Here is a 20,319-nt window from a genome sequence, read left to right as displayed (position 1 = left end):
ATGCAACTCCTCTGCAGGATAAATGTCCTTAGGTTTTTTATTCAGTCATTCGAACATTATTGGGGTAAATGTTAATGTTGCATTTTTTCATGTTTTCGATGGTAACCTATCAGTCAGTCAATATAACTGTGTATAACTGTTTTGTCGTTGACTATGACACCATGGTGAAGTTAGTTTCACTTTGCCAATGAGTTCAAATAATAGACGAGTGCAGATGCAGCTATATAGGCCTACTCTGCTAGGTTTTAAGTAAAGTATGGTTTAGTGGAATACCTGTTCCATAAGGTCTCACGTGCAAGCAGATTCCTTCACCATCATCAAAATACCGATGCACTGTTTGAAGTCCGACTGCTTGCTGTTAAAGGGAATGACAGTTGTCACTCTCATTAGATTAAAGAATGTTACGCCCGAAACACACCCATGACTGATTAAGAAACATAAGGCCCACCTTCTTGCGCCAAGCACCGGACGTTTGATAACATTTCATAACTAAAACACACTCAATGTGGACTGGACAAACCCCGAAATTTGTTTAAACTATTCGCCAGAGATCATGCGTTTTAGACTGCAAAATGTAGGCCATAGTCTCTATTTCAGTTAGGCTAAAGCATGTGAAGACTTTCTGAACAATATTTAAAATGTCACAATGTCAATGTCAGTAGGCCTATGTCACAAATGTTAAATAAATAATGAGTTAATACATAAATAATTTAGTCAATTGGGAATAGGAGCATAATATATTTTTAATAAAAACTCTGTTTTGATATTTGAAAATTATACAGCACTTTGTCAAATGGAGCAATGCACAGATTCAAGAAAAATGTATTTTGGCACAGCTTAAAATGTTTTGTGTTCCTTTAAAATAGGTCTAGTGAGGGTTGAGGAACATGGAGAGATTCATTCAATAAACAGTTTCACATTATCAAGTATTCCGTGTGCCTGCCTGCACTGTGAGAAGCATGTTCCACACTGCAGTCAACCAAGCATTCAGAAAAGCATGAGGGCATCCTAGGATTACATTGACTACAGTAAGTCTATGACTTTAGGCTGAAACAGGCTGTACATAAGAAACTGATATGTCTTGCTTTGAGAGCATTCACGCTTCTAGAAGATTGTATTTGACTATTTTGGGAATAACTAGCGTCAGTTTAGGCCTACTTTTACTTCTCTTCATTTACTTCTCTTCTCTCCAATAGACAAATAAGATATTCAAAAACAAACATTTACCATAACATTACTAAAATGTAGTATTTAAAGTATGAAAATACATTGATATCACATAGGTTGCATATAGATTTTCATATGAAAAAGAAAAGTATCATGTGAGACATATGGGGTGGTGGCAACAGCATAGTGAGCATGGAGTTGGTATAGGGATAAATTAATTTTATGATATTTATAACAGTAGTGATGTGTAGGTGTGCACAAAGTGTAGGAAAGTAGTGCTTATGAGAGGTGGAAAATGCTATGCATGTGACTAAGTCCCATTAGTGTTTTTAAAGTCTAGGCACAGGAATAGGTCAGGGAATAATCACTGAGCATTATCAAGTTGGCTGATATTTCTGCTTGGATCAAGATGAAGCGCAGGTTTACTGTATGTAATTTTCATGTTTTGTCCAGGTGTGTGTCTAGGGGGAGGCTGGGGGAGCCCCAGAGATAAACTCTGCCCCCCCTGAGAAATGATCTGCAACGGGTGAAAAATGCAAAATGCACACCCATTATTCTCTGTTGGATTGCTCACGAAGTTCTAATCACACTGATATCACATGCATATCACCTGACAGAGCAAGATCTGAGCTTGCAGATGGTATGAGATACTAGTTGCTGTGATAAACGATTCACGAGAAAATCAACATGAATGTACATGAAATGTCATCATATTTACATTCTGCACATTATCTGTGACGGGCGAAAAATGCAAAATGCATTATTCACCTGGTTTAATAACTACCACATGTTTATATAGCCTATGTAGTCTACGGCCTAGGCTATGGGCCCCGTGTGTCTGCCAAGGGGCCTGCACTAAAAGCTTGTGGTGATACTTTTTGCGCCCATTTTTTGTTGCCCCCCTAAAGATGACATCCTGGTAACCCCTGTGGTTTTGTCCCCAAAGATGTCTTCATGGTATCGCTTCTCACTCTGCAGATAGACACAAGAGAACACTGTAAGTAGCCTTGTCTTTGATCAACTTTAAGTTGTCTTGAAACATCTAGGTACCTTGTACCTCCCCTAAATATCCTAAACATTACAGTACTTTCATTCATTACATATTCCAATATATTTTATACAAGTTAAATCATTAGTATTAAGAATATAACTCTATGTGATCTATTGACCATTCCTCATCAAATCTGAATGTGAGGAAAGCTGTTCACCTTGATTTGGGCCAGCTGTTGGGAAGCCTGAAGAGCACTAATGCCAAGCCTGTGTGCTAGGATGCCTTCTATGGTGTGAGCCACATCCCTCGACATGCTTATGCTTCCACAGACATAAATGTGTCCAGCCTGCTGGTGAAGCACCTGTGCCACCTCCTCAGCCAAAGAGTCCCTCAGGATGTCCTGTACATACGTCTAGATGGAGCAGGCCATAGTTTTAAACATAATGCATCCTCTATGGTGGCTGAAGGTCCTCACTTTGACTGGCAGAACAAGGTGTTGGGTTTGCTACCCTCGTTCATATTTACAAATAAAACATATTGTATGCATGCATGCTTTTAATGCAGATGAAAGGAATACCAAATGGATTCCACCAATATACTTCCAAGACTAACTCAACGAGGCTAAAACAAATTCAGTTAAAACAATAGTCCAGGATATCATACATTAAATATTCAACAGGAGTAAGCCAACAATAGTCCAGGGAGAGCTCACCTTGTCCTGACTAGGCTCACGTGAGTATGCCGTCATGACAGTTCTGAAAACTCCCTTGCGTTTCATCTCCTGCACTTCCTCTCTGTACAGGTGGTCTGTGTCTGCACTCCGACAGCCAAACACCAACGTCATGGGCACACTTGCCAAGCCTGGGCAGAACACAGGTCGCTTACAAGTGTCCAATCTGAGAATTCCACCTCAGAATTCCACCACAGCCTATCAGTCTCCACCATCTAATGAGGACTTTCCACTAAGTATTTCAATCTGATCGTTGGCTTTGATTTTTTCTTGACAATGTGCTCTGAGTACCTTTCTGTTCTTGATCGTATATCCGCTGTTGCCAGAAGCTTCGGAATGGGGCAATGCCACTCCCTACACCAACTAAGATGACCGGTATGCTGGGGTCTGTCAGGTGAAAGCCTTCGGAACTACAAACAACAGAAGGTGAGATATCACAGTGCAAGAATATGAAGACATTAAATTACATTAACATTAAATTACAAGTTCTGCAGTCTTTTATTACAAACTTATGCATATCAGTTGGCAAGCAAAAATGACAGGAATTACAAGAATCACACCAATTCATTATTAAGCACATAGGCTACAGATCTGATTTCTTTTAATAATAATAAAAACAGAGAAAATGCTGACAGAGACAGCTACTGTATGTCCACATTTATAATTAATTTCATCATTAGCATCCAGTTGTAACACTACATACAGACTAAATTAGAGTAAGCTTGCCAAGCAACAAGCTAATTTCCCTAATTACATGTGTGTCCCACTTGTTGACTAATTGAGTCATGTAACCTCCTCTACTCTGAGATGTGCTGGTCTGTCACAAACAGAAAATGGCCTTGCATGCTTTATTACATACCTGTGAAGGAAGCAAGGCACCAAGTCTCCCTCTTTGATTGTGTTCAGCCAAGTGCTACACACACCATGATGGAGTGGGCCGTGTCCATCTTTGAAGAACAACAAATATGGTGTAATTGCTTTAGATTAAGCCATGTCCTGTGATTCAATTAAATACACTACTCACAAAAAGTTAAAAATGGGATATTCGACTTTCAGGTGAAATTTCAGGATGAACCTAAAATCCACTATAACCTTTACAGGTGAACTTAATGTGAACTTCTGTAATGTTTTGAATGCGCATGTCCAACAGCTCAATGTTTCAGTACTTTCTGTAAATTAAATTTTACCCGAAAGCCAGATTTCCCTAACTTTTTGAGTAGTGTCTGTGCCTAGAGTAGTGCCTTTTGCCTTAGTATCATTTCATTATCAAATAAAGAAATTATACTGTGGCAAGTGTATCAATGGAGCATTTCCAATATGTAAGAAGGTATAAAAAATGACCAATGTTTCAAAAAGAATTTGTAAGGGTGTGTTGAAATTTCTGGCTCAGAGAGAATGAGAAGACATGCTTTGGAGGACATAATCTAATGATTCACTAAGCAGGTCTCAGTAGTCACAGTGATCAGCACATTGCACTTGCACGTTGGACTGTGATTTGCATATTCATACACAAGACACCTTCTCCAACAAATTTGTAAGGGTGTGTTGAAATTTCTGGCTCAGAGAGAATGAGAAGACATGCTTTGGAGGACATAATCTAATGATTCACTAAGCAGGTCTCAGTAGTCACAGTGATCAGCACATTGCACTTGCACGTTGGACTGTGATTTGCATATTCATACACAAGACACCTTCTCCAACAGTCCACCAGTGGATTTTCACCAGTTCTAGAGCCATGATGTCTAAAGAACATGTAGGCAAGTGGTTAACACCTCTCTGGAAAGTGGTGTTAAATCACACTAAACCATTATAATCACAATTCATCTGAATACTAATTAGAAGCAAACTGTGAGGTGCAGCCCAACTGTGGATCTATTTTTAAAAGTGGATCTATTTTACTTTTCAATATGAGTGACTTTGAGTATGAAAAGCAGCTTTAGACCCCTGCACACTGGCTTCTAGCATGTCTCTTTTGATGGACTGGATGTCCAGTGGGCTCACGGTCACTTAGACCTGTGTGTCTCCACTTCTGAAGTCCTGTGACTACATTGTACTACTACACTAGCATTTAATTTAGATGAAAACATGAAATTGTACTGATTGCATTTTTGCTGACTTGCCAGGAATGGCTTTGTGCCTTTGACCGAAATAACTTTCGGTTTCCCTATGGATTACGTCTTCCTAGACTAAAAGAGAATTTCAGTGACGCTTTATGCATTGGAAACAAGCGTGTAATTCCAGGAGTGAAAACAACTGCAGTATAGCAAGTTCTTACACTTGCAATTTAGCCTGTTCATTGAATATTGGGGGTTAGTTCTACAGTAGTTAAAAATGGCCGTCAAAAAATGTATTTTCAAAAACCTTAAAAACAGGTAATTCCAGACTTAAATATGCCCGTATGACAGGGTGCTATGGGTTAGTGTATTTTAAAAGATAAACTGCAGCACCTTTTTCAGCTATTGTGAAAGAACTTTATAAAAAAAATGTTGCTGTTACCTTGGGTGTGGTAGTTCAACACTGTCACTGTAAGGTGCAGCTCATTAGGGCAGAGCTCTGGGGAGGAGCTAACAGAGTAGAGGCGTGGCTTTAGCAGAGGTAGCTGACTAAGGAGGAAGGTCGCTGTGAGCTCCACAGATGGGAATTGTTGCAAAACCTCTAGGAAAGTAGGCCTGAAGGAGTTCGTCCACTTCATATACTCCTGGTAGTCCTGTGAAGCGTAGCATGGTTTGAGATGTACAGTTCACAACAACTTGAGAGTATACTGTGCTGTGTAACATTTGTTAGGCACTGACATTCAATTTAATTTATGATTATTCTACTACAATTATATTACAGAAAACATCATTCTATTAGCCAGGCCTTGAATTAGATGCAGCATTACACATTACCGTAGCTAGCATTAGCAGGTGCCGCTTTTGATCCTCTTGTGTGGCAATCTGTGAGAGTTTATGGAGGAGGTTCTGGGAGGGAGGACTAGAGATGTCCAGCAGGTAGGTGAGGGCCTGTGGCAGAGGGCATGCTGGGATGCGCCCGTCTGTCTCCCAGCACGTGATCCCTTCAGGAGATACAGTGATACAGTTGTTCACAAGTTATTATCCATTTGCCTTTGCACAAAAAATATTGGAGGGAAACTCTGAGGTTGTTCAATTCCCAAGACAACAGAATCGTAAGCTGTCACAGTTTCAGCACTAAAGAATATCAATAGCTGGGTTTCCTTTCAACTTTTAAATGCAGATTTTGACCATTGAAAATGAATGAGTCAGATGGAAACCCATGTATCACATGTCTGAGGCATGAATTCAATAGAGACGGAACCCACCTGAGCCAGAGGTGTAGAGAGACTCGAGACGCACGCTTTGGTTGATAGGGGTGGCATCAGAGAGGTGCTTTAGAACACCAGCCACAAGTTCTGCTGGGTTCCCTGGGAAAACTCCCACATGATCACCTGGGGCATATCGCAAGGGCTCTGCTCCACTGTCTTTCTCAAGTTCCACCAAGATTGTAGAGCGACTGAAAAGCAAATGCAGAGATAAAAAAAACAGCCTTGTCAGGACATTTGGTATGATAGCCACCTTCAAAAGCTATGTACAATGAATGGGTGTGACTCAACAGACTTTAATATGAAATAATGCTATTTGATCCTTAAGAGAATTAAAGAATGATGACAGTTGTAGGCTTCATGAGTATATATTAAATTAATTAATATATTAAAATGTGCCCACCTGGACCGAGTGCTTTGTAAGTGTACCTTCCTCTTCAGTTTCATGGAGATTAGGGCTTTAGAGTGAGTCTCTGACAATGCTGTGGTAGAAAGAAAAAAAAGAAGTTCAGTGAATGGCACATACTTCACTATACAGATTGCTCATGACTGAAAAGAGAAAGAGAAAGACTGTTACCACTGCACTGCAGTGACTACATGCTGCGCAAGCGTGGACACATTTAGAGAACTCCATGACAAAATATGAATGTAAATGGCACTTTGTGTGTCTGGGTGATGCTGTCTGTACTGTACCTCTCATGCGGTCTAGTGGGCAGTTCTCATTCTGCACTCTGTATCTGTGATGTTCCCAGATGTCAGATGGTGGCTTGAGGACAGAGAGCTGTCCATGGATTTTGAACTCCTTGCAGGCTTCCTTAAACCATTAGTACACGGATCATTAATAGCCATAATGTAAATTTAAGCTTCTCTCTCTCTCTCTCTCTCTCTTCAATACTGTTGATCTTTAGTGTTGACAAAATCACATGGATTATAAATTAACTCATGAGCTGACTTGCTGAGCGAGGGAAGTCTGTTCTTGCTTGTCTCTTGATCCATCAGGGCTTTAGAACAGTTAAAGCGGGGGGCACTTTTTGAAATTGACCAACAGCTCTGGATGCATTGATGTATTTCTATGTCTAGTGAATACTATCAAAGAACTAGGAAGGCAGAGTTCATTAGTTCTTTCTTTACTTGATCTCTTTCTTTCTTACTCTTTCTGTGTGTCCAACATACCTACATACACACCCAAAGGTCATTGTGCACATACACATACATAATGAAGATTCATTTCTGCTTTGTTCAACTAACCTGAAAAGCAGCCTGTGCCCAAGCAGTGAACGATTCTTCTTGGGCATTCAGCTCGTCTCCCTCCCCAACTGGAAGCAAACTCCTGGCCCCCAGCTGTGCCAGTCTGGTGTCCAGGGTGTGGGCAAAGGCACAGAACTGTGGGTACATACGGGAGCCCAGGCCAAACACACAGTACCTGTGTGTGTGTGTGTGTGTGTGTGAGAGAGAGAGAGAGAGAGAGGGAGAAGTGATGTTTAGTTGTTATTAAACTGTTTAGATTGACTATATTTAATTTAACATTCTATTAAATACTGTCAAAAGAATACCTGAATTTGTTTTTGATGGATTCTAAATTGAGGAGCCCCTTTTTGAAACTCTGTGGAATCATATACCATGCAGTCATTAGATTATATTCAGAGTGATTAATGCAAGGTAATATCTTGAGTATCTCCAAAGCAACCAGAGGGTCTCTCTATACCTCTCCATTCCCTGGGGGGTCTCCGTTCCCAAAGGTGCTGGTCACCACAATAAGCAGACACTCAGTTTCAAGGTCACTGAGGACATAATCTTCCATGCAAAGGAACTGGAAAGAATCATAAAGGCAGTTTAAAATGGATTTCAATGGAGGAGCCTTGTATGATTTACAGTACCTCCATAATTATTGGCACCTCTGGTAAAGTTGACTAAAAACAGGTATAAAAAAATAATCTGTCGGTGATTTAATGTAATCTCACAATGAAAACAATGAGGGAAAAAATCGAACCTTGAAGGGAAGGACATGTATTCTGAGAAAAAGGAAAATCTCATAAAGAAATACATAATGTTTTAACAAAAACAGGCCACCCACACTTACTGGCACCCCTGCTTGTAATACCTTCTTAAGCCTCCCTTTGCCAATAAAATAGCTTAGAATATTCTCCAATGACACCCCATATAGTTGGAGAATACAAAGCAAAGGATTTAAGACCATTCATCTTTACAAAATCTCCCCAGATGGTCCAGATTCCTAGGTCCACACTTGTGCATTCTCCTCTTTGACTCACCCCACTGTTTTTCTATGGAGTTTAGATCAGGGGACTGAGATGGTAATGACCGAAGCTTGATTTTGTGCCATCTCATCCATAGTGTCTATTTATTTACAAATGTACATACTGTAATTACACTAATACATAGCCATATTCTACTGCTCTTCATCCTGCACATACACTTATTCTTAGTACTATTATAACGTTACTGTTTCTGCACTACAATGATACTGTTACAACCACTGTTGCACTAGCTGTACATATCTGTTTATATGGTTCATACTAAATATACATATTTATTCAGTTTTTCTGTAATATATTCTGTTAATACACTGCATATATCTATATTGTTCTTACTACTACTATAATGGTACTGCCACTACATTGCACATATCTGTATGTTGTTCATACATTGTTAATATTACATTGCCATATTTATTCTGCTCTTATAAGGTTACTGCTAATACACTGCACAAGTGCACATACATATTTAATTTATACTACTCTAAACCACGTTCTGACACGGCACTATATCTTTTGTCCTGTCTAGTATCTATCTATCTATCTATGCACCTTCTTTGTATATCACATTGCACTTTTCTGCTTTTTTGCACTTCTGGTTAGACACAAACTGCATTTTTTGTCTCTGTACTTGTACTCTGCACAATGACAATAAAGTAGAATCTAATCTAATCTAATCTAATCTAATCTAATCTAATCTATCTCGGTGATCTAAAACACATGGTCACTCGCGAATAGCTAGGGGTTTGTGCAGTCCACATTGGGGGTGGTTTTTGTTATCAACTGTTATCAAACGTCAGACGCTTTGTGCAACAGGGCGGCTCTTATGTTTCTTAATCAGTCATGGGTGTGTTTTGGGAGTAACATCTTTTAAACCAATGAAATTACATCTGTCATTCCCTTTAACAGCAAGCAGTGCAACTTCAAACAGCGCATCGGTATTTTGATAGTCAGCGGCGCATTTGAAGGAATCTGCTTGCACGCGAGACCATATCTATTCCACTAAACCATGCTTTACTAAAACCTGACCTAACCTAACTCCTGCCATTTACATTTGTAATTAAATGACAGAAAAGGCTTTTATCTGGCATGTCCTATAAATAATCTATTAGCAGTGAGGTCACTTTTGAAGATTTTTGGGGGGACTTGGTGACCCCAAGATGATAGCTTTGTCTGTAACTTTCCAACAGTGGTTCTTATGGAATGTTTGCCTCTCTTACGATCTTCCATACTTTGTGTGGAGGCAAGATAACCATGGGTCGTTATCCAAGCATATGTCACATTTTCAGTTGATAAGAACCTTTTAATTCTTGTTCGTAAATATGGCCATTTTCAACAAAGTAGTTTTTAAAGCCATTCCTTGACTTACAAATGTGAACACACTTTTCTTTTATTTAAATTTAGTGTATTCTCTTATCTTTCCCATGCTGGAAAATGACTAGGGGATTTCGCCTCTGTGTCATACCTTATCATGTGTCATTTTCATACCTTAGTGAAAAAGAAAGTCATTAACTACTTCTGAAAGTTCACAGACACTTTGATTAACTTAAAGAAGTTGTATATACTGTAAATAGGAAAATGCTTCTGTTTTTTTATATATAAGATTTTCTAAGGGTGCCAATAATTGTGGGTGACATATTTTTGTTAATAAATATTATTTCTTTATGAGATTTTCCTTTTTCTAATAATAAACTGTCTTCCCTTCAAGGTTGGATTTTTCCTCATTGTTTTCATTGTGGGACTACAATAAATCATCAACGGTTATTTTTTATACCTGTTTTTAGTAACATCTACCAAGACTGCCAATAATTATAGAGGGCACTGTGTGCTATGTGTTGTCTTGAAATGTAGTGTTCCTTCTTACCCTGGAGTTGAATGCACAGTTGAGCATGGAGTTGAGCTTTCTGGCTAGAGTGAGGGATTTGCCTGTTTCTGTGGCGTACAGCACAGTGCAGCGCACACGCAAGGCCATCGCAGGACGCATCAGAGACACAGTGAAGAGCACAGCCCTGCAGAAGAGTGTCATGCCACATTGGTAATCACAATCATAATTCAATGTGATCTATATCTACTGACTGCTGTTTACAAAATATGTTTCATGGTCATTGTCAACAACCAAATTATACCTGGATTAGGCAACTATTTACCAAATTATACCTGGATTAGGCAACTATTTGGCAAATGATATCCTGGATATGTACAAGGTATGTATGTATAACACATTTTATGGTTGTGGTGTGTGATGTATGGACAATTAATGTTGTATGTTTGTGTTAAGTCTCAATAGAGCAACTAAATGGACGCAAAACAAATTTCAGACTTGTCTGACGAATAAAGTATTACCTTATCTGGCTTTTAAATTTGGAGACAAATTGACAAAATATATTTTTTGTGACTGAAAGTACTGTAGACCCATCCAACGAATATCACCAAATGTACTGAATGCAAATGCCTTTTCAACTGTTAAGATGTCATATGCTACTGTCTTTTAGTCAACATTGTATCTCAAGATATAAGACAAAACAAACCAAGCAAACTATTAATGTCAGAACCTGGCAGCTGCCTTGAAATGGATTTCTTTTTTCTTCAGTTTTTTCTTATCTTTCCATACGTGAGTCTCCCAGGGCTCAGGCTTTAAACAACAGAAACAAAAACAGAAGTTCAATGTCTTTACTAACTTTTAAAAGACAGGACATCACAGTGAAGATATCAAGCCCCATCAGTTTACATGCACAGTTTAGCCAAGCTACAGGGTTAGGGGTGCCGTGCTATGGGCTGCCGTTTGTAAAATTGGGCATATTGTTTTATCCAGCACAGTTTAACACATTCAGCATCACTACATGTAAAAAAGAACACTATGATTTTAAACTATTTCTTTTTCACACATTTGCAGACAAATTGGTGCAAAAATGACAATATATTTTTCTAGGATAACATTTTGTACTAAGTGAAAAATATGAAATGAAATGCTAAATATAAATGTTAAATATGCTAATTATTTCAGCCAGACTAACATGTTTACATGCATTTAAAAAATGTTGGTTTGGGTCAGACTAACACAATAATTCGTTTTTTTTCCAGTGTCATGTAAACATACTCAATCTGATCCACAATGTTTCCCTACCTGGTAGTAGTAGAAGGGGGAGAGGATGTAGCTGGCCATTTCCTGGTGGAACACAGCTGTGAGAGAACCTGACATGGGTGGAACCAACCAGATCCAGTCTGCTGGACAACCTCCACGGAGACGAACCTCATTCTCCATGTGCTTCATGAAGGATTCTGAGGCCGAGTGGTGATCCGTGATGGTTACTTTATTTTTCTGTGACAGCACAGAAGTAGACACAGAACCATGAATGATCTCCTGAGAACATGCTACATGCACACTTTTAAACCTCATTGGAGTAATGCAAGGGAATAACACAACATTGCGGTGAAATGTGTTATGTAATAATCATTTGACCCAACCTGGAAGCTGTAAATAACAGCTACATTAACAGCCAGAAGAGCCTCGTCTTTCCAAAGGGAGGACAATGTCTGTGTCTCTAATCCCATTTTACGACCAACTTGCTGCAATGCAAAATGCAACGTATATTCAAAGAATATTTTTGAAATTGAATAAAATGCTCACAAAGATGGAAGTTATTCCTTGTTAATCTCTGCTGTAAATCCATTGCATACCTCTAGTATATTGTACCGCTGGGGGTCACAGAAATCCCTAACCCCGATCTCTGTGCCCATAAACCAGCCATTGAAGGGGCAAGCTGTGAACTGAAGTCCTCCGACCTCTAACATCATGTTGGACACTGCGGGTAGGGCGTACCACTTGAGCTGCATGTCCTTGAACCAGTCAAACCTGTGGAAGTCAATGCCACGTGAGGACAGTGTGAACGGTATCATTTCTGTAGGGGGAGGGAGTAGCGAGCAAGCTGTCTATTTTGTTTAAAGATAAACAGAAGTGATGTTACCCAACATCGCTTAGAGCACCTTTAAATTAGTAAATGACCAACAATATCACTAAACAGTTTATAAACCAAATGTTAGATGCAATGGCAGGGCCCACCAAGAGTTATATGAACGTTAGAACAAGGAACTGTTCAATACTGCAATAAACAGTTGTTGCTTAAATGTTACAAATGTAAGCTGCATGTGAGATGACAGGTTTAAGTAACTGTAACCAATAAATGAATGAATCAATTAGGTACAATGTAAACAGAAGAAACTAGGAAAACCTGAATGCATGAGATATAAACACAAAACCAAACCTGGGATGAATGAGTGAAAGAAAGGAGAAGGAAAGAGAGAAACAAAGAGGGTGAAGAATAGAAGAGCAGGGGATTCAAGGATCCCCACGCGCAGGAGAGCAGTAGTAGGGAAAGAAGAGAGGAGCAGAGAACACAACAGGCCAAGCACTCTCAGGTGTTTGGTGTTATACCCTAATAACCCATTCCTATGCATTTGCCACCGGCTAATCCCTGTGAGGCCCTAAGATAGCCCCATACCCCTAATAATCAAGGCCCAGCACATATTACATGGGACTAGTTGGGCTATACAACTACGGCACATATTTCAGATTGTAATGAAACCATGATCAGACTGCTGCCAACATAACAAGGACCAATTAAACATTATTTTATATAACATATTTTAAATAACAAGTTTTATGTTAATACACTTGCAGAAGTACAATTGCACAAACTTGAAATATCCCTCATCTTCAGTCTCTCTATGACCCTGGTGACGGGCTGAACCAGATGATCAAAGCACACAGGAGAAGCAATTAGCAGCACTGTGATCAGACCTTTGGTGCCTGATGTAATCAGTTCATGGATGCAAACATTTCAAGTTGGAAAGCTGTGGTGTGACTTGCCCTTTCATTTTCATTCTCATTCTCTTTATCTAGATATAACCATCCCCCACCCCATTTAGTAATTCATTCACTTATTTTCAAGGACCTAATTAGCAAATTATGTCAAACTAAAGTACAGGGGCACGTAAACTGCTAGATGACTGCTGTTTTGTCTTCAAGTATACACTGGGTTAGGGAATAGTTTAACTTGAAAGAATGCAAATAGCAGTCAAAACTTGATTGAACCGTTTCCACTCTGACTTAAGTGGACTGAAGAGTCAGCTGACTTTAAGAGTTCTTTTATGCTCCTCTAAGATATGTGGAGACAGAGGAATGGTCTAGATTTGGCCAGCCATGGTGACAACAGAAGCTCAATTTAATTTAGAAATGAAGTGGAATGCAAATGACCCTGAAGATCTTTTGCAACATAGCTAAGAGTCTTGTTGAGACAGTTGAGTATTTTTCTGAAAGTGAGTCCATTGCTGCACACATTGCTACACAAGTAACTACAACTATTTAGTATTTCAAATATACACATGCAGAGATGTTAAGGCTATTCGTACCAGGGGTGTAAATAGACACAGATATCTGATATGGGCCACTCTGAAACGTAGATGTATAGTCAGTCCAAAAAATCCCTTACAAAAATAAAATGTCTGCGGCAGATTTGCAGCAAACATGTGGGTGATTTGTGGGAAACTAAATGACTTCACTAGAAAATATTGACACAAGTTTTCCAATGTTGGCTGCTAGAGGAAAACTTCCAGCAAAGTTGGAAGGCAACAATTAAATAATTTCTGAGATTAAAGTTAGAAAATTTTGCTTTTTTTCTCAGAAATTCTGACTTTAATCTCAGAAGTTATTTCCGACTTTTTTTCTCGTAAATTTTGACTTTTATCTTGAAAATTTTTACTTTTCTTCTCAGAAATTCTGACTTTAATCTCAGAAATTATTTCCAATTTTGTTTCTCGCAAATTTGTGACTTATAAAGTGGCAAATGTGTTCACCAGTGATATGCCAGCAAATTTAGCCAATAATGGCAGACTTCCAGTGAACTTCTGGTGACAAACCTTATTTGCATATGCCATTGCTGCCAAATTTGCTGTAACATTGTTAAAAGTTAACCACAACTGTTTGCCAGAAACCTAATTTGCATGTGAAAATATGACCCTGCCGCAAATTTGCAGCAACTGTTTGCCAGAAACCTGACATTTCTGTAAGGGATCACATACTGTATAGGCAGAAAATCAGAACTGTGTATCAAGGCCTGCCGGTGTAAACATAGCCTTAGACAATGTGGCACCCCAAGCCATTTCCTACATTGTTAACATTTCTCTCAAATTTCTCCACCTTTGAAACAGCAATTTCATACACAGACAAGAGCATCTGATGAGTGGCAAGAGCCCAAACTAAGCACCATGTCTTAAGCTTGCCAGGTTTTATTAATGGAATGGGTAGCCTCAAAAAATAATTGTTTGAACTCTACAACCTAGTAATACAATGTTGCAATATTAAACCATGTCATCAAAATCAACATAAAGACATGATAACCATAAGGAAATAAACACAGTGGAACCTACTGTGGGTGCTCCATGGAAACCTCCAAAATTAACTCTGGAGGAATCTCAAAGACCTCTGGGTCTTCACCATTGGCCTGCAAGACCAGTGGCAGCACATCAAAGGGACCATATTTTGGAGTCCACCCAAGACGAATACAAATCTGTAAATATCAAACACTTATTATTTGATTACTGAAAACAAGACTAAGCTATTTTTTGCCTGACAAATGTCAGTTCTGTGTGTGTACACTGACATTGGCACAACTAAATTCACACATGTCTCTAAAATTGTGTATTTCTGTGCACATATTCACCTCTGTAAAGTCCAGACTGCCAGGGTCTCCTCTTATAGTTCCATCAGGCATTTGATACCCAGCATATTTTATAAGCTGCCTATTCCACACACGAAAGTCATGCTTCCCATCAGTTCTCTGCGGGAAAATTGTGATTGCAGACCTACAATGAGAGCATGGAACATATTGAGTGCATGTCAAGACAAAAATCTCTTAACAAGTTATGCCTGCCATACTAACTCTAATCCCTAAAAAAACATAACATCCAAAACATAACATTTAAAACTCTTCTCTAATAATGCAATGCAGGTCATGGCTTCAGTGCACATACTGTAAATAGTTTCATTTAGTACATCTTACTTTTTCATGACAGTATGCAATTTATGAACACACGTCTTTGTTCAAAAACAATTAAAATATGGCCAGGCCCCTTTACAATATCACTTTACAAATGTCACGTTTAACTTTGATAATCTTCAATCACTCAAAAGGAAACAAAACGAGCTTTAGTGTCTAAAAAGTTGATATAAACAAAAACAAGCAGTAACAGCATTTTGATCAGGTGGAATTAAGGATGTGATTAAAGGGCTGGTGATGTACCTCAGATTGCCTCCATTTGAGGCATAGTGAAGATGCTCACAAAGGTTATCAAACATTTCCTTAGCGGTGCTACATCTTCGGGCATCAAACACCTACAAAATGACCATTATTTCATAACATTATTATTATTATTATTATTATTATTATTATTATTATTATTAATACTACTACTACTACTACTACTACTTATAATAATAATAATAATAATAATAACAATTTGTATAATAGATATTTATAAAGCGCCTTTCAAGACACCCAAGTTCATATCACAAATTAATTTGTTTTTAAAAAAAGAACTCACAAAACTATTCACTAAATACATGTGTTAATGCAGTTAATTAATAAAGTTGTGCGGATATGTCCATTTAGTGATGGTCATATGTAAGTGTACTGTACATCCCACCTGTAAGTTGGACCATTGAATCCTGCCAATGCATCTCGGTGCATTTCTCCACGCCTGTTTCGCAGCAAAAGCCAGTTCTTCTGAGGTCAGCTGGTAAGTCCCAGTAGCATCGATTTCTAAACTAACTTGCTCAAGTCGGGCCAGGTAATCTTCTATTCTAGAGCTGTGGACCATAATGGATTTTTTGTTGTTAAATGTTATTAACTAGTGTTGCTCTGTAGCTATACTATAATCGGCGGTCTCTCTGGAAACAGATATCACCTTTTATCCATGATGTGCATATTACCGATTGATGCCTTGCTACTACTACTACTTTTCCATGCAAATACATAATTATTGTGTTTCTATCATGTGTGTGTTTGTTAAAATTGACATAAAACACGCACCTCGTAAATGGTTTATAAAACTGGTTGATGAAGTCAAGAGCCTGAACCAGACGATCACTAGCATCTGGGGTAGGCCTACTATCAGGAGGAGACATCAGGGCTTTTGGAAACATGACGGATCCATTACACACTCCTGTCCTGCAAGCCATATTCTGAAACACAGCAAAGATGTTGAATATTCATGCATCAACAACGTTGACAGAATATTGTACAATTTAGGAGTTGGGCAACACCATGTACCTTAACAGCCTTATGATGCAGAGTGTCTTGAAAAGTATGGTCATCGCTTACATTACGCAGCCAAACTGAGGTGAATGGACACTTGCTGACAACTTTTGGCTCCAGAGACTATAGACACGGAAGAAAGGACTCAGATATGACACAAAATGTACAATCATCATGAAGACAGAGGTTATCAAATGGCTCGTCTTACCTTCATCTTTATATTGGGACGGTTCTTCTTGTCCTTTGACATACCCATCCCTGTTAGTTAGAAGTTGTCAAAGTGACATAGAAAGTAGGATGTTGAAAGGGAAACATAAAATATTTCATCGTATAGGCCTAGATGTATTTCAGAACGCAGTTAGGTAAAATGTTTCTTACCGAAAGTGTTCTTTGCTGTCTGTCTATCCAAATGGAAGGTAGGCTACTCTTGGAAACTCTACCTCGTCCCGGGCTCAGAGACACAAAAGTGATAATGACAGGCGGGCATTTATAGTAGTAGGCTCAGGGATGGACTACAGATTTCCCCCCCCCCGGCTACAGTTACGTTTCAGTGCCGGTAAGTTACAAGGTACCTGGACAAAAGCATCTGCCAAATCCCATAACCATAACCATAACCTGATTAGTTACTACATTGAAGCCATGGGGGGAGTGGTCTCCATATCACTTGCACATCTGATGCCGATAACGCATGGCTTTATGCTCGTCGAATTTAGTTTTCTTCATTTAACGCAGAAACATACCAAGTTTGTATAGGCTATATTATGGCATTTCAATGTCGATCCGTTTTGCGCATTGTAGTTGTATTGTTGGCCATATTGTTCACAGGAGCTTTACCGAAACGGGTCAAAGTGTGTTAACTGTAGTGACTTGTCTAGCCTATTTGGATATCTCTTATAAACGGAACCATCAAACTATTTATTGACTTTAAATATGAACACAATAACACAGGCTGAATACAATAACACTGATAGTACAACCCCATAAGAAACAATTACAAGTAGGCTACTGATGACAAAACATATGATTGATGCGACTCAATGAGTCAATTCACCCTGTCCCATACACATCAAAAACTGCCCCCACTTCCCTTTCAAGGTATTAGCACAGGAGATCAGTTTCACCACAGTAAAAACAGAACACAAAACTCAATAGAGATCACCACACGCAATCACATCACAGCAGAGCTAACCTTTTTGGATGTGCATGCTTTGCACTTTGCCTTTACAAAATTACTTATTCATATCATAACCATAAATACTTAGTTTATTGTCATGTAGTTATGTATAAAAGGAATTATAAGTAATGAAATTGTTGTGCTCATGAGCCAGCTCAACTTTAAGAAATACATTAAAAGTAGTAATTAGCCTATATGCAGGGTGCGATTTGTAGGGGGGGATGGTGGGGATTTCCCCCCCTCTGGTTTTCCTATCCCTACCTCTGCTAAATTATTTTTTATACCCGGTGGGGACAACATTTATCCCCCTCTGCCCCTCATATTGATTAATACTACTTCATATAAGTAAAGCACTGCAACGTGAGAACAGTCTAGTAGGCTAGCCTACATAATAATCTGACGTCAGAAACGCACCGTCACCGTCAGCACTCATGCTGCTGTGCTGACATAGTGGCTGCGTGATAACTTAATTTGGCCTTGATCGTGCAGGACATTTCAGAATGTCGAGTGTGTAATCCATCATAAATGGCTAGTTTCAATGGAAAAGTTAGCTGGACAAATGAAAGAATACGAGAAGGATTCAGTGAAGCATATCGTCATATTTTAGAACCTTAAAAATTAGAAAACTGATGCAACTGAGATGGAGGACAACTGCACGTAGAGTAGAACGTAGGCCTATTGTCCGAAGGAACTTACATTAAATGAGGAGGTATTTGCTGAATGTCACAAAAAGTGTTACAGAAATTGCTTGGCATCGCTTATTCAATGGCTCTCTACCGAAACACCTGTAGTTTGCGGAGGACGAACGAGAAAGCACTCATTTGATAAATCAGCCAGTAGGCTAGGCCTAGTAGACAAATAACTTTCAGAAATAATCTGTACCGCAAAAACGAATGTTGGTGGGTATTTAAACTATCTAGCGGGTGTTTTAACAGCTGCAAGAAATAGAAGCTTCATGGTCTTTATGTTCTGGTTAAGTAAATTATTTTCATAAAACTTCAAGTTGCCCTATAACTTTACTCTCCAAACTCTTCACTGCACTGTAGCCAATTAACTGACAGTATGATAGTAGGCTATTTATTTTCTGTAGGCTACAATAAACACATTTATTTTTCAACTTTTGCAATATTACGACTTGGCTACTGAGCATAAATCAGCGGGAGAGAATGCATTAGCCTACACAGCATGTAGCGCAATGTGCTATTTGGTTACCGACTAACACTGTTAGCCAAGTCACTAACTTAAGACTTCAGTGCCATCATATACAACGTTTTTTTGCACAACAAATACAGAAAGGATGGAGGCAGCAAAAGTAGAGGAGTAATTTCAGATGGGGCAAGAACAAGGTGAATTTGTATGCTTGTCAAAGCGTAGTCCTACCCTGCATTAGAGGAGCTGATCATCATACCAAGCACACTCGCTGTTTAAAGTCATCACGGTAAACTAAAAACTAAAATGTTACAAAGGTGGCAAAATTAATATAGGCTATTATTAGCCATGACATTACTAGGCTATGAATCGTTTCGTTCATTTTTTTATTTTTTTTTGGGGGTTACAAACTTATTCAAAATCACCCCCCCCCTGGTTTTTACACAAATCGCACCCTGCCTATATGTAAATTTAAATGTAGCCTATATTGTGTGTATGGTTGTGTGTGTGTGTGTGTGGGGGTGTATGTGTGTGGTGGGGAGGGGGGTTTACCTGTGTGTGTGTTTGGGTTTGTGTGTTTGGGAGGGTGTAATGGTGTGTGTGTAAGTGAAGGGGGTGTACCTGTAGGTGGGGGGTCGGGGCAAGTGGCAAGAGAGATAGAGACACAAAATTTAAATATAAATTATTATTATTATTATTATTATTATTATTATTAATAATAATAATAATAATAATAATAATGATAATAATAATAAAAAGGTTGATTAGTTCAGTCAGTGATGGTGATAGAGGAAGAGAATGACAGTTCAGCATCCTGGTGGCATTGTGGATAGAAACTGTCTCTGTATCTGCTGGTACAGGTCTGCATGCTCTTGTACCTCCTACCAGATGGTAGGAGGGTGAAGACACTGTGGCTGGGATGACTGGGGTCAGCGAGGATCCGCTTGGTGTTTCTCCTGCAGCGCTGACTTTACAGGTCCTGAATAATTGGTAACTCAGTCCTTGTAATGCGCTGCGCTGACCTGACCACCTTTTGCAGAGCTTTGCGGTCATGTTACTACTGTAAAACTCCAAATAATAGCCAGGGCTTTTATTTTCCCAAATCGCCAAACTGCACCGGCTAGTATTAGAGACAGGCGTCTATATGAGACAGGCCTTTAATTCCCTTTACACAAAACTTTTCCTCTGCAAAGATGGAAAATAT

At 39.0% G+C, this 20,319-nt stretch overlaps 1 protein-coding gene across 1 annotated transcript; it reads right to left on the bottom strand.

The window, feature by feature from the left end:
• Positions 1-1,930: 1,930 nt before the first annotated feature.
• Positions 1,931-17,048, bottom strand: nos2b (nitric oxide synthase 2b, inducible). The gene is made up of 25 exons (XM_048265181.1): positions 17,001-17,048; positions 16,808-16,915; positions 16,568-16,719; positions 16,182-16,344; positions 15,779-15,870; positions 15,200-15,341; positions 14,907-15,046; positions 12,159-12,333; positions 11,946-12,047; positions 11,605-11,799; positions 11,033-11,112; positions 10,345-10,489; positions 7,913-8,017; positions 7,761-7,810; positions 7,456-7,630; positions 6,901-7,021; positions 6,611-6,689; positions 6,208-6,398; positions 5,777-5,943; positions 5,385-5,595; positions 3,748-3,835; positions 3,180-3,298; positions 2,871-3,019; positions 2,376-2,570; positions 1,931-2,139 (listed from the first exon to the last, which is right to left on the bottom strand). Exons 1-25 carry the CDS (start codon positions 17,046-17,048, stop codon positions 2,023-2,025), a joined length of 3,309 nt encoding a protein of 1,102 aa, XP_048121138.1. The 3' UTR covers positions 1,931-2,022.
• Positions 17,049-20,319: the final 3,271 nt, after the last annotated feature.

The sequence above is a fragment of the Alosa alosa genome, chromosome 15 (genome assembly GCF_017589495.1).
Source record: "Alosa alosa isolate M-15738 ecotype Scorff River chromosome 15, AALO_Geno_1.1, whole genome shotgun sequence".
Classification (NCBI taxonomy): Eukaryota; Metazoa; Chordata; class Actinopteri; order Clupeiformes; family Clupeidae; genus Alosa; species Alosa alosa.
Note: the sequence above shows the minus strand (reverse complement) of the source record. Positions and strands in the feature narration are given on the sequence as shown.